General features: G+C 43.7%; 1 protein-coding gene across 1 annotated transcript in view; it reads right to left on the bottom strand.

Annotated features, from left to right (window-relative positions):
* Nucleotides 1–13,919, bottom strand: part of VPS16 (VPS16 core subunit of CORVET and HOPS complexes) — a 1,917,946-nt gene that overhangs the window by 1,709,918 nt on the left and 194,109 nt on the right. The window contains exon 3 of the mRNA XM_044060689.1: nucleotides 13,580–13,662. Within this exon, the coding sequence (XP_043916624.1) occupies nucleotides 13,580–13,662 (83 nt within the window). The remainder of the gene's footprint in view (nucleotides 1–13,579; nucleotides 13,663–13,919) is intronic.

Here is a 13,919-nt window from a genome sequence, read left to right as displayed (position 1 = left end):
TTCCCATTTGCCAGCATAGGACTTCCTAGTGCTAGGTCTCCTGGCCTCCCTCAGCACATCAACCACCTGCTGGGAAAGGGAAGAAGATGCTGCCAAGTGAAGGGATTGAAGATGAGGATGCAGAATAATTCCCCCTTCCTGAACCAAAAGATCTGGCTTCAGAGGAAGATGCCAAGGAGGGAATTGGGATAGACTGCGAAGCAGCGGATACCAATGCTGTCTGGGCCAGTCCGGAGCTATGAGAATAGTCCTTGGTCGTTCGTCCCTGATCTTCAACAACACTCTGGGTAGAAGAGGAAGAGGAGGGAAGGCATAAACTGATAGCAACGTCCAACGGAAGAACAGAGCATCCACTCTCCAAGCCCTGCTGTGATGCTGTCTGTTGCAAAAGAGAGGCAGAAGGTGATTGTCCGGGGAGTAGAAAAGATCCACCTGAGGTGTGACCAAACGTTGAATGATGCTGTAGCAAACTGTCCTGTTCAGCCGCCACTCATGAGGATCCAGGGTTCGCCTGCTCAACTGGTCTGCCAAAACATTAAGCCTTCCTGGAAGGAACTGAGCTAAAAGATGCAGGTCCAGGGATGCTGCCATGGACCAACGATTCATGCTTTGTCTGCACAGGAGGTAAGAGCGAGTCCCTCCCTGCTTGTTGATGTACCACATGACTGTGGCATTGTCTGTTCTGATAAGTAAGGTCCCTGGAGAAAGGAGGCACTTGCAGGCTAGTAAGGCTTGTTGAACTGCAATCAACTCTTTTAGATTTATGTGCAGGTGCATCTGCTGGGCATTCCACCATCCCTGTATGCATCTGACATCCAGGTGTGCTCCCCAGGCATAATCCAATGCGTCTGTAGTCTGAACTTGAGTGGCAGGAGGTGTCTGAAAGGGCATGCCCTTGTTTTGTGGACAGGCTGTTGCCCACCATAGAAATTCCATCTGCAGAGATGGAAGCAGAGGGATCATCATATCCAGGTCCTGCATGTGTTGACACCAAATGTTCTTGGGGTACCATTGCAATTTCCTCATATGCAGTCTTGCATATGGAATCATGAGAATACAAGATGCCATGAATCCCACAGCTTGCAGGTATTTCCTTGCAGGGAGCTGGGACAGGCTTGTCAAGTTCTTGAAGTAAACTGAAAGAGTTGTCTGCTTCTCCTGGGTGAGATATATCATCTGGGTGGCTGGTTCAGACTCTCCCCAGGAATGTTATCTCCTTGGATGGTACCATTTTTTACTTTTCCTTGTTGAGAGTGTAACCCAGGGAAGAGAAAAGAGTCTTTACGAATTCCAGATCCTTTAATAGCTGCTCCTGAGAACTTGCTTGAATCAGACAGTCATCCAAGTATGGATAGATATGAATTTTCTTCTGCCTGTAAAAAGCAATGACTGGGGACAGGCACTTTGTGAAGACTCTGGGAGCAGTAGATAAGCCAAAGGGCAGCGCAGAGAATTGATAATTTTGCTTGCCCACTCAAACGAAGATACTGCCTGCAACTTTCCCTGATAGGGATGTGCAGATAAGCCTCTTTGAGATCTAAGGATACCAGCCAGGAATCCTTTTCTAGCATTGGTAGCAACTGATGCAGCGTGAGCATTTTGAACTTTGGAATCACCAGAAAAAGAGTTCAGAATAGAAAGATCTAGGATAGGACGCCAGGTGCCTTCTTTTTTTGGTACTAGGAAAAGCCTGGAATAAAAGCCCTGGCCTACCTGCTGAACAGGAAATGGTTCTATTGCTCCCAGATGAAACAAAGATAAAATATGCTGTAAAAGACTCAGCACAGCTCCTCGTGGTGTCCTGCAGAGTTCTACAAGCAGCAGAGAGTGAAAGAGTGACTTTCCTGGATTTATAAGTATTTTTTCTGGCTTTCGCTTAAATTACTGCATCTCGACTGCATTTCGCTTAAAAAACAGCTCTGCATATTGTTTTTACTGTACTTGTGTTGAATTTATACTGTTAGCACTTTAAAAAGTTATTTTTTGTTTAATTTAATTGTTAGGCTAACACACTCAAGTGCGCTAGACGTTTTATAGCATTTACTGTTTGTTACTGTATCTTTTTCTCCTTTCTCTGTAAAAAAAAGAAAAAATATATATATCCTTGCTTTTCTGAACTAGAATAGTCCAGTCTTCAGATTTTGCTGATCTCTGGGCTTTGTCTTAGTTCCTGTGCTATCCATATCCTTATTTGGATAAGAGGAAGCTTCTTTGTTCACCAGTGGGAGTGGGGAGCACTGAGCAACCTATTTGTCCCTAGAGGATTGGTTCCAGCCCAGCAACTTGTAGTTTATTGGCCATTTTGGATCAATTCCTGGCTCTTTTCAACCCCCTGCTATAAAGCCCACTTTTGCGTGCTTTAGCGCGAAGTTGCTCATAGGGCAGCGCCGGTTAATCAAGTTTAATCTATTTATGGCTCCATAAAGTCTGCTCTTCAATTTTTCCCTTAGAACTGTTCTACTTGCAATCTAAACAGCCTATACTCTATTTGAAAAGCTCAGCACTTGCTCCTAAAGTATTTTTTATACAGGTAAAGCACTCTTAAACAAAAGAAAGTACTTCATTCACCTAAATTCCCTTGAGTACCCATTTCCCTATAGGTCCTTTCTGACTCAGTTACACAGCAATCTTTTTCACTATTTCTAGCATGTCGAAGGGTCAGTTGCTGGCGTCCTCTCCTGTTCAGCTGGTGAATCTGGGAATCTTGAGGCAATGTTACAATTGCCTCATGTACACAGACAACCCTTCTCCTCCTCCCAACAAATACAAATATATGCGAGAGATGCAACTATATAGCCAACCTGGAGGCTGAGCTCTCTCAATTCAGTACTGGCAAGACCAGTCAGGAGGAGAAGGTAACCACGCACACAGTCTCACATAGAACTATCACAACTGCAAACCAAACACATAAACACACAAAAACATACTCGGAGGCACTGATTAAAAATCTACCAAAACAACAGAGGCCTGCAAAGCAGACACCCAAGCAACCACCACCTCAAGACATAGCACATGCAACACATAGTTCACAAAGTCAGTGTGCTAAACAGTCACAGCCCTTAAGGCCAAACAACATGCCAGACACACTTGTAATAGGTGACTCCATAGTCAGACACACTGACGTCCCGCTCACCAGACTGAACAAGGAAAAGGTCACAGTAAGCTGCCTGTCGGAAGCTAGAATCCGCCACATAACACAAGCACTCAGGTCACTCCACAGCAAGTACAAATATGACTCAGTCATTGTACATGCCGGTGTGAACGACCGGAGACGTACCTCCCTGGACTACATGAAAAGAGACATAGAGGAGCTCTCTGATTATGTAGCCCAGGCCGATATGACCGTGACCCTGAGCAGCATCTTACCCTCACCAAGAATGATGCCACAGTACAAAGACAAAATGATCAGTTTTAACAATTGGCTTAATGACTGGTGTAATTCAAAGGGGATCCAATGTCTGTCTGCTTGGGATGACATGCTTGACAAGCCACGCTGCTTCACAAGGGATGGCTTGCACCTGTCACCCCTGGGCTTCCGGATATTGGCCAAGGCTCTTGCCACCCCCATAGTGTCTTTTTTAGGCAAGGCTCAAATGACAAACCTACCTCCCTAGAAAACACAAGTGGAAAAAAAACTAAGGGTAATGCTGCTCAATGCCAGAAGTCTAAACCTCAAGATGCACGCCCTAAAAGCCCTCCTCAGTATAGAGAACATCGATGACTGTGCAGTGACTGAAACCTGGTTCAAGGCTCCTGAGAGCACCCCAGCACTATCAGGTTTTACCCCATATCATGCTTTCCGGCCCCAAAACTTGGACCGAACCACAAAAGGAGGGGGAGTATCCATATTCATCAAAGATACCCACACCTCCAGGTTAGTGGCAATGCACGAAGCATCGGAGACCATCCAGGTGCAACTAACCATAGGCAAAATTGCCTTACAGTTTGTAGCATGCTACAGACCACCCTCTCAAACTCAGGAACCCCACACAGCCTTCCTGAAGACACTGGAGAGTATGAATGTCTCTCCAAATACCATCATTTTGGGAGACTTCAACTACCCAAACATAGACTGGGAAATTACTCAAGCCTCAACACCCTAGCCCAAAGGGTCCTAGAATTCATAAACTCAAATGAATGGAACAACTAGTCACCATTCCCACAAGAGGAGACAATATACTAAACCTGATCATCACAAACATGGGGACAAAATGCTCCACACCGGAAGTATATCCCTCTTTGGTAAGATCAGACCATAAATTAATCTCACTGGATATCCACATCCCGCCCCCACCCCCTGCACAAAAGACCACAGTGAAGAACTTCTCAAAAGCCAACTTCACACTTCTTAAGACTGAAGCGGTATCCTTCAAGGCCCCTGGGCCAGTGGAAACCATAACCCACACTGCTGAATCCTTTGCAAATGCCTTCTACGGGCACCTTCAAGAATGCATGGATCATGCAATCCCAAATAAAACCAAGACCCATTCCCCCAAAGGCAGGCGCCTGGTCTGGTGGACCCCAGCCATAAACAAACTTTACAACAAGAGGAGGAAGCTACTAAATGACAGAGCAAAATCCCCAAAAGGGAAGGCATCTCTGATCAGTACTAGCAAAAAACTACGATCACTTATAAAATCATCCAAGGCCAACTTTGAGAGAAAAATTGCAAAAGACACAAAAGACAATCACAAGGCCTTCTTTAGCTATGTTAGAAACCTGGGTGGAAACTCCCAGATATGCTCAGAGTTAGTCCAAAATGACACAAAATACACTGAACCCACTGACATTGCCAACATTCTGGCAGACAGGTTCAGTGCAAATTTCTCCTCCCCCTCCCCCCCAAAAGGAGAAATAACTATCCCAGCAGAGTGTAACCTCCCTAACATCTCAGATGCCCAGGTGAGAGCCGCCCTCTCTAAAGCTAAAAACACAGCATCAATGGGACCGGATGGTGTCCCGGGCTGTGTGCTACATGAACTCCAAGAGGAACTAAACCCACACATAAGGCTGCTGTTTAATCTTAGCCTTACTACAGGATATGTACCCAAAGAGTGGCATACGGCAACAGTGGTCCCATTTCACAAAGGCGGTGCTTCTACGGACCCTGGAAATTACCGCCCCATAAGCTTGACGAGCCTGGTCTGGCAAAGCCATGGAGAGGATCATTATGGAACTCATAAACAAAGACATTGGGGACCTACAGACATTGGATCCTACCCAATTTGGCTTCGTCAAGGGCAGATCCTGCCTTTTGAACTTGGTCGACTTTTTTGAAACAGTCACTAAGGCCATTGATGAGGGCAAGGCAGTTCACACAGCCTACCTTGACCTTGCAAAAGCCTTTGACACAATACCCCACTCGGGCATCATAGACAAACTCACCAGCTTAAATGTAAACCCATATGTCACAAGATGGGTTGCAAACTGGCTCAAGGACAGAACCCACAAGGTCAGAGTTGCTGGAGCTATGTCAGACTCTAAGCCAGTCACAAGCAGTGTCCCACAGGGCTCAGTCCTGGGTCCCCTCTTGTTCGGCATTTATTTTTTCGAGGTACAGGCAAACATAGGAGGATTGTGGCTGACAAAGTTCGCAGATGACTGCAAACTGGGCGCCATAATTGATACTCCAGCAGACACAAACATCCTTCAGAGAGGCCTCACAGAAACGGATAATTGGTGCCAGAGCCATGGCCTTAAGCTGAATGCCAAAAAATGTATAGTCATACACATTGGGAAAAACAAGGTACCTACAAATTACCACATAGGTGGTAATCCATTAAGTACAGAAGAAGTAATCAGGGACCTAGGGACCCAGGTTGACAGTAACCTCTCATTTGACACTCACATTGCCAAAGTGGTTAGGAAGACCTTCTATATTGCCCACCTTATCATGAAGGGTTTCACATCTAGATCAAGAGAGGTCATTGTGCCCCTGTACTCTTCTCTTATCAGGCCAATGATTGAGTACAATGCCCCATTTGGGATGTATCTCACCCGACACCTGCAGCAGTTGGAAAGACCCCAAAAGTTCCTCACCAAGAGGATAAAGGGTCTTAAACATATGTCATATGCTGCCCGACTGAAAAAACTCCAGCTCTATTCAGTCGCATACCGCCTACTCAGAGGTGACCTGTGCCTGACGTACAAGGCCATGTCCAATCCGGAATTAATGGACATGCTCCACCTCAGAAAATCCAAATCCATCAGAGCCACGAGAGCAAGAGACTTAAACCTCAACACAGAAATAAATAGGACATGCTGGAGGGACAGATTCATAACCCAGAGGCTCCCTACACTCTGGAATAGAATCCCAGTCCATGTTAAGCAGAGCCCCTCACTGATTCTATTCAAGAGAAATCTTGACGAGTGGATGGGAGATCGTAGGTTTACCCCGGGGGTCATCTCTGTGTCACTACTAGACACAGACACAGTAAACTAAACCCTAAAAGGGCATAGTATTCTCATCCTAAGGGGTGGTGCAAGCCACACACACTCTGGCTAGGCTTATAAATGCCCTAGGGCAGATAGCCTAGTACCAACCTATGAACCTATGAACTACTGCTTAATCACAAGTCCTGGCATAATGCAAGTGTAACAAATGCACAAAAAAGCTGCTATATAAGACTCAGGTTTGAACATGTTTTAAACTGAGCTACACAAGATTTGGCAACCAACCACTGTTCCGCTGTGACCTCCAGATCAATCTGTGGCATCTGCTGCTTTAAATGAAAAAGTAACTGTTTGCTCTGTTTTTGGCACTTTTTTACTGCATTTTCACTGTATTTCTGTATTTTTCTGCATTTTCAACTGTTTTCGCTGCTTTATTGCACTCTGTTCTAGATATAGCATAGTATAGATGCAGGCTTGCTGGATCTAGATCTGTTTGTTTTACCCGAGCACTAAAATCCAGCTATCTTTTGTTGGAGAGGGCCCTCTTGCACCTTATGGCAAGAGAGTGCAGTCAAGGACCCATCTGATTCAAGGTTGTTGGACCAGGGCTCAGGGTTGAGCTTTCCAATTGGTTTAAAAAAGGTTTCTCTTAGCTGCTATACAAGCCCCACGTTTAAGTGGTGCGCACCATCCTGTACTAATGCGCACTTGCAGATACCCTTAGCGGTTACAGGCGCTAACTTTTTAGCTAGTTAATTTTCCCTTAGTCAACTGCTTGTGCTCTATTGGAGGTATCACACAAGTCCCACCCTTTAAGCCCATCGAAGTTTGGACATTTTTCACCTATCCACCAACCTCACCTGGTCATTTTTGTCCTCTCCCTCTTACTGACCACACTACTGTACTCTGCACTATGGATAAACAATTTCCCACCATTTCTCCAGCCAGCCTGGTCGACTTGGCATCCTGAGACAATGTAGCAATTGTCTCATGTACACAAACAACCAGCTTCTCCTAATACATACAAATTCAATATGCGAGAGATGCATCTATATTAAGAAGCTAGAATCCAGGCACTCTCACTTACCAGTCAGTACACCAGACACAAAGCAGGTTGTCAGCATATACATCTTATCTCCTCCAGCAACCACACCACCAACACCTAAACATACATATGCGAAGGTCTTCACCAGTAACCTACCTAAAGATCAGAGACCTCCCAAACACAAACACGCTTCACATAACACATCCTCAGTAGAACACGGTTCACATAAGAAACCACCCACCTATTCCTCACTGAACAAGTTCATAAGGCATAACACTAAATCTAACATCCTAGTCATAGGCGACTCCATTGTGAGATACACAGATGTCTCACTCATCAGGTTGGATAAGGAAAAGGTCACATTTAGTTGCCTGTCTAGTGCTAGGATCCACCAGACAATGCACGCACAAACTTCTCTCAACAACAAGTACAGTTATGACTCCATCATAGCCCATGTTGGTGTGAACAACTTGAGACGTACCTCAACTGGACTATATGAAGACAGACATGACTGAGCTCTCTGATTATATGTCCCTAGCCTTAAGCAGCATACTATACTACCTTTGCCTAGGATGAAGCCACAATACAGACAGAAAATGATTAAGCTAATTGTCAAAGTCAGTTTCTGGTGTCATTCTAAGGGGATCCAGTACCTGTCAGCCTAGGATGCTATGGTCGACTGACCTTGATTCTTTGCCACAGATGGTCTTCACCGGTCACCTCTGGGATTTCAGTTACTGGCCAAGGCTCATGCCTACCCCACAGTGCCTTTTTTTTTGGAAAAGTCTCATGAACAAAATTCCCTGACGTAAAAATATCCTCACACAACAACCTCAAGGTTATGCTACTAAATGCTAGGAGTCTAAATCTGAATCTGCACTCTCTGGAAGCAGTGCTCACCTTAGAAGATGCTGACATCTCTGCAGTCACAGAGACTTGGTTTGGGTTACAATGCCTTCCACATATTTAAACCACTAAACGAGAATGGGAGAACTGAAGGAGGTGGAGTATCAATATTCGTCAAAGATACATACACTACCAGACTGGGTAAACAGAACTATTCCCTTGAACCACTCCAGGTACAACTGACAGTAGGTAAGACCCCTCTCCAAGTTACTGCCAGGTACAGGATTCCCTCCATGAACTAGGATACCCATACTGCCTACCTGGATCTACTAGAGTCACTCAAGACATACCCAAACACAAGATACAACCAAACACCCTGGTAATGGAAGACTTTAATTACCCAACCACAGATTGGGCAAACTATACCTATACTAGCGCACTTGCCCAAAGGTTCTTGAAATTTGTTAACTCCAATGCCCTGGACCAGTTGGTTGACACACCTACAAAGGGCTCAAACATTATGGATCTGGTGCTCACTAACATGGGCGACCTTTACACCACCCCAAGTGTGCAGCCCTCCCTGGTAAAGTCTGATTATGTCAGTCTCATTAGAACTAACAATTACATCTGACCCATCCTCAGCAAAAACTAGACTAAAAACACTTCTCCAAAGTCAATTACAACCTGTTACAATATGGCATTGATAGCTTCATAGCACCTGCCCCCACAGATGGCAAGGACACCTATGCTGGAATATACACTAATGCTCTGTATAAACATCTGTACAATTGCATTAACTCAGTCGTACCAAACAGGATCAAAGTAAAATATTCAAAAAAGAACAAACCAGCCTGGTGGACATCCATCATAAACAGGTTATAAAATAAAAGAAAGAAATTATTGTCTAAGAGCAGAAAAGAATGGTCTCATAATTGGAAGAACTCACTCCTCTGCTTAAATAAACAAATAGGACACCTTATAAAGCAATCTAAAACCAACTATGAATCCAGATTACCCTCCCTTGCAAAGGGTAATCATAAAGCATTCTTTAGCCACATCCGTAACCTTAAAGGAAAATCTCAGATTTGCGAAGAACTTGTTGTTCATGGCACTACATATACTGAATGCATAGAAACAGCCAACCTGCTAGCGAATAGGTTCAGTGAGAACTTCTCTCCTTTGTCCCTGCCACATATATCCCAAAGCATCCCCACCACCTGTGCTCCACCTGTTACCTCTAAGGAGTAGATCTTAAACACCCTTTGCAAAGCCAAAATCACAGCCTCTATAGGACGTGAAAACATCCCAGGCTGCATTCCTAATGTATTAAAACATGAAATAGCTGCACTGCTGGGCACTCTCTTCGACCACAGCCTAAACACTGGTTATGTTCCTGTGGAACTGAAAACAGTTACCATCATGTCTCTACATAAAGGGGGTGCAGCCAATGAACCTGGGGACTACAGACCCATAAGCCTGACCAGCCTTATCTACAAAGCCATGGAGAGAATCATCATGGACCTTATGAACAAAGATATAGGAGACCTCCAAATGCTTGATCCAACCCAGTTTGGTTTTGTTAAAAGGAGACTGTGCCTAATGAACTTTCTGGACTTCTTTGAGACGGTCACCAAAGCCTTGGACGAAGGTAAATCAGTGCATACGGCCTACTTAGACTTAGCTAAGGCCTTTGACACTATTCCCACCCTGGCATCGATAAACTCACTCAGCTGGGGATTAACCTGTATACTGTCATGTGGGTTGCAAACTGGCTCACCAATAGAACACACAGTCAAAAATAGGGGACTCAATTTCCATCAGCAGACCTGCAACCAGTAGTGTTCCATAGGGTTTGGTGCTGGGGCCCCTATTATTTGGAATCTACTTCTCGGATGTACAGGCAAAAACAAAAAGTCTACGGCTGACAAAGTGTGCAGATGACTGCAAAATATCAGCAGTTAGAGATTCCCCAAGCAATGTCTGCATCCTACAAGAAGGTCTTAGACTAATGACTGGTGCCAAAGTCATGGGCACAAACTAAATGCAAAAAAATGCATCATCATCCCCTTCGGCAAGGGCAACATCCTTGCAGATTACCACATTAATAACACCTTAAGCACGCAATCTGTGGTGAGAAATTTGGGCACATAGGTTGATAGCAACCTCTCCTTTGACCACCATTTCTCTACAGTGGTAAGAAAGGCTTTCTACATTGTTGCCCATCTCATAAGTAAAGGCATTGCTTTCAGAAGAAAAGAGGTCATAACCCCTTGTTCTCTTCCCTCATCAGGCCAATCATAGAGTGTAATGTTCCCTTTGGTATGTACCTGACCAGACACCTGCAGCAACTGGAGAGACCTCAAAGGTTTCTTACAAAGAAAATTCAAGGCCTTCAGTATATGTCATGTTGACAGACTGAAATCATTGTCTTTATACTCCATGTCATACAGACTACTCAGAGGAGATCTCTGCCTTGTATTTAAAGCAATATCAGATCCTGCTTTAATGGAAATGCTGCACATCCATAATTAATTGGTATTCAATGCACTCACACTAGGGACCTTAATCTAGTATGTGACACCAACAGGACTTGCTGGAGAGACAGATTATTTTCCCAAAGGTATCTCTCCTCTGGAACAAACTTCCAATTCAAGTGAAGCAGAACCCTTCGTTGACCCTATTTAAGCGTAATTTGGATGTCTGGATGGGAACCTGTAAATTCATCCTAGGGGTTTCAGCAGCATCCCTCCTGGACAGGGGCAGTAGGTGTTGATTTAGCTTTGCTCAAAACATTGACACTCTAGGGAAAAGGGTTGGAACTTGGCTGGGCTTGTAAGGGCTCTAGGGCCATTAGCTTAGTAAACTCCTATGATCCTATGAAAAACTAAACTGAGCTTCACTGTGAAAGTAGTTTTGGAAAATAATACAAATGTTACAGTTCAGAAGACACATGGATGAGTGCAAGTAAGGAGTTTCAAAGTATGGGGCCCTAAATAAGGAAAGACTTGCTGCTGGTGTGGAACTGGTGTTTGCATACAGTAAGGGATTAAGAATGCAAAGGACTGCACCAGTCTACCACATGAAAAGTTTCAAAGATTGGAGTCCCACTCAAACAAATTCAGACTGAGGATCTGAAAACAAGCATGAAAATATGAGAGGAGAGAGGCGCACTAATGTTTACAGGAAGGAGAATGGTTACTGACCCAACATATTTGGTTTAAAAGGGTATGGAATCTAAAGCAGTTAGATACGAGTACAGAAATAATCAAAGAGAAGATGCATTCAATCTGCAGAATGAGTACCCACTTAGCAAGGGCTTCCCTGGCAAATGGCATAAGGTTGGAGATTGTAATTAGTCACTTTTAGTTGGGAAGACATTCTGGTAGTGAGGACATATATGTGACAGAGATTAACAAGGAGGAAAAGATCTAGACAAATTCCAAGGTATAAAAAGAACAGTTTCTATATAACTGGGTTTAGATGAACAGATGGTGACTCATCTCATAATTGACACGACTTCCATACAGTATAGCTTTACACACATTAACCCCCTTCCTACTGCCAGACTCTTACCTCTAGGATGGACAAATAGGCTGATAACAATTTTCCACACAGGAAAACATGGGCTTCAGGGCTTTCACCCAGTCTAATAATGCCCAGCTCTTATCTCTAGAATGGAACCAGCAAAATGATGAAGTGCAGAAAGGGAGCCATTGGGGAAATATCCCAAGTAAATAAAAAAAAAAAATAGCAAAACAGTAAAAAACAGTACTGTCTTTATAACACCATGGTATGAAGCCGGCAGTTGTTTGTTAGCATAAAAAAAAAAAAAAAAAAAAAAAAAAAGGAGAGAGAGAGAGAGAGAGACGGGAGGTAGCAGAAAATGATGCGAGTATTAAGATGATTTCTAAGTGACAGCTTAGCTATAGACCAGTTAAGACTAAAATGATCAGTACTGGCTGGGACACTTGTGGACTAGTTCACAGGGCAGGTGACAACTGACTGATCATGACAACAACTACAGTTTGATCACTGTTCAGGTCTGGCAAAACAAGGTTACATGCCATCTGTTACTCAACTGTTTAAGAGCAGTTACTCTTATTTCAGCCAAGATTTTGAGACTGCAATAATGCCGCGGTCACACTGAGTAAGCCACACCAGCAGCGACCAACTATTCAGATGAGCAAAACCAAGTCTCAAGATGTAGAACTAAGCAAAAGAAGTATGACAGGCAGTGGGACGAGGGTTAGCATGGATATCACCACTACAAATAATTCTTTATTTTTATGAGATATGAAAGTGTGGCCACTGTTTCACTGGGACTTGCAAGTACAAGAATAAAGTAAGACAGGAGTGTTTACATACACCCAAATGTATGACTTGGAAAGCAAAGATCTGGTGAAACTGGGAGGACAGAGAAAGAAGACAGAATGGAAGGGTGACTGAGGCTGTATTGGAAACAAAGAGTTCGGATCCAAAACTGGAGAAGCTTGCACAAAGGCAGGGAGTAAATCAGTAACAGATAATGGAACTAAGAAGAAAACAAAGGTCCCTTCACTTGTTGCAAAAAAAATATACAGGTTGAAATTTGTGCAGGATATGAAGAGTACAGAACATTAAAAAGACAGACATTCATGGTATGGCAATTAATGGTATCCACTTACAATTGTTGTTGTTGTCTTTCGACTTTTCCCGGTTAGGGGTCGCCACAGCGGAACTCTGGTCCGCTAATGATTGGCAGTAGATTTTCACGAACGCCGAGGTGCCAGCTCAACGTTCAACCTTCAACGAAGGCACGCCCATTTACGCATGTCTTTCGAACGCCCACCCAAATGCGGGGAGGACATGCAGACTCCACACAGAAGGCACTCCCCTGCACTCCAGCCGAGAATCGAACGGGAGAACCTCTTGCTGTGAGGCAACAACGCTACCGCTGCACCACTGTGGAATTAAAGAACTGAAATAATTGTGGGAATAAGGATATGGAATTAAGATAAGATTGGGGGTGTTGGGGAATGTAATACAGCTGCCAGAACATTTGTGGAACCAACAAGAGTACAATAGCATAAACAAGACTAGGCACATGAATATATGGTTAAGTTGCTAGATGAGCTATGCAGGACTAGAACAGCTACAACAAAAACACAATCACACATTTAAAAGACAAACAGTACAATAATTAAACAAAATATATATAGTTGCTGTTAGAGAGGCAACATAAAATGCCAAAATTGAAAAAGTTAAGAGGCACAGGTACATCATGTCATGAATATAAATACAACTGTGACATCTTACCACAACAGTCGCTTGTTTGTGACCAGAAGAAGAATAAATTTCAAGTACAGGTCGAACATTCTTCCCACTACCTTTTAAAAAAGCTAATACAAAGAAAAAAGTGCAAATTAGTGAAATGTTAATAAAAAATCTAAAATTAAAGTAAACAGATGAAAAAAAAAAATACAAACTACCAAAATCAAATTGTAGGCAATAGCTCAGATCTCACAGTGTAGAGGTTTGGTCCCAACTATGTCTCTAGAAGACCTAGACTCAACTAGCAGTTTGAGCACTACAGGAAAAGGCTGGAGAGAGACGAGAATGAACAGCTGATTGTCAGCTCTCCCATCACAAGTGTTAG

This window comes from Protopterus annectens, chromosome 2.part0, assembly GCF_019279795.1.
Source record: "Protopterus annectens isolate FY-2018-M chromosome 2.part0, PAN1.0, whole genome shotgun sequence".
Taxonomy (NCBI): Eukaryota; Metazoa; Chordata; order Ceratodontiformes; family Protopteridae; genus Protopterus; species Protopterus annectens.
This window is presented reverse-complemented; position numbering and strand designations above follow the sequence as displayed.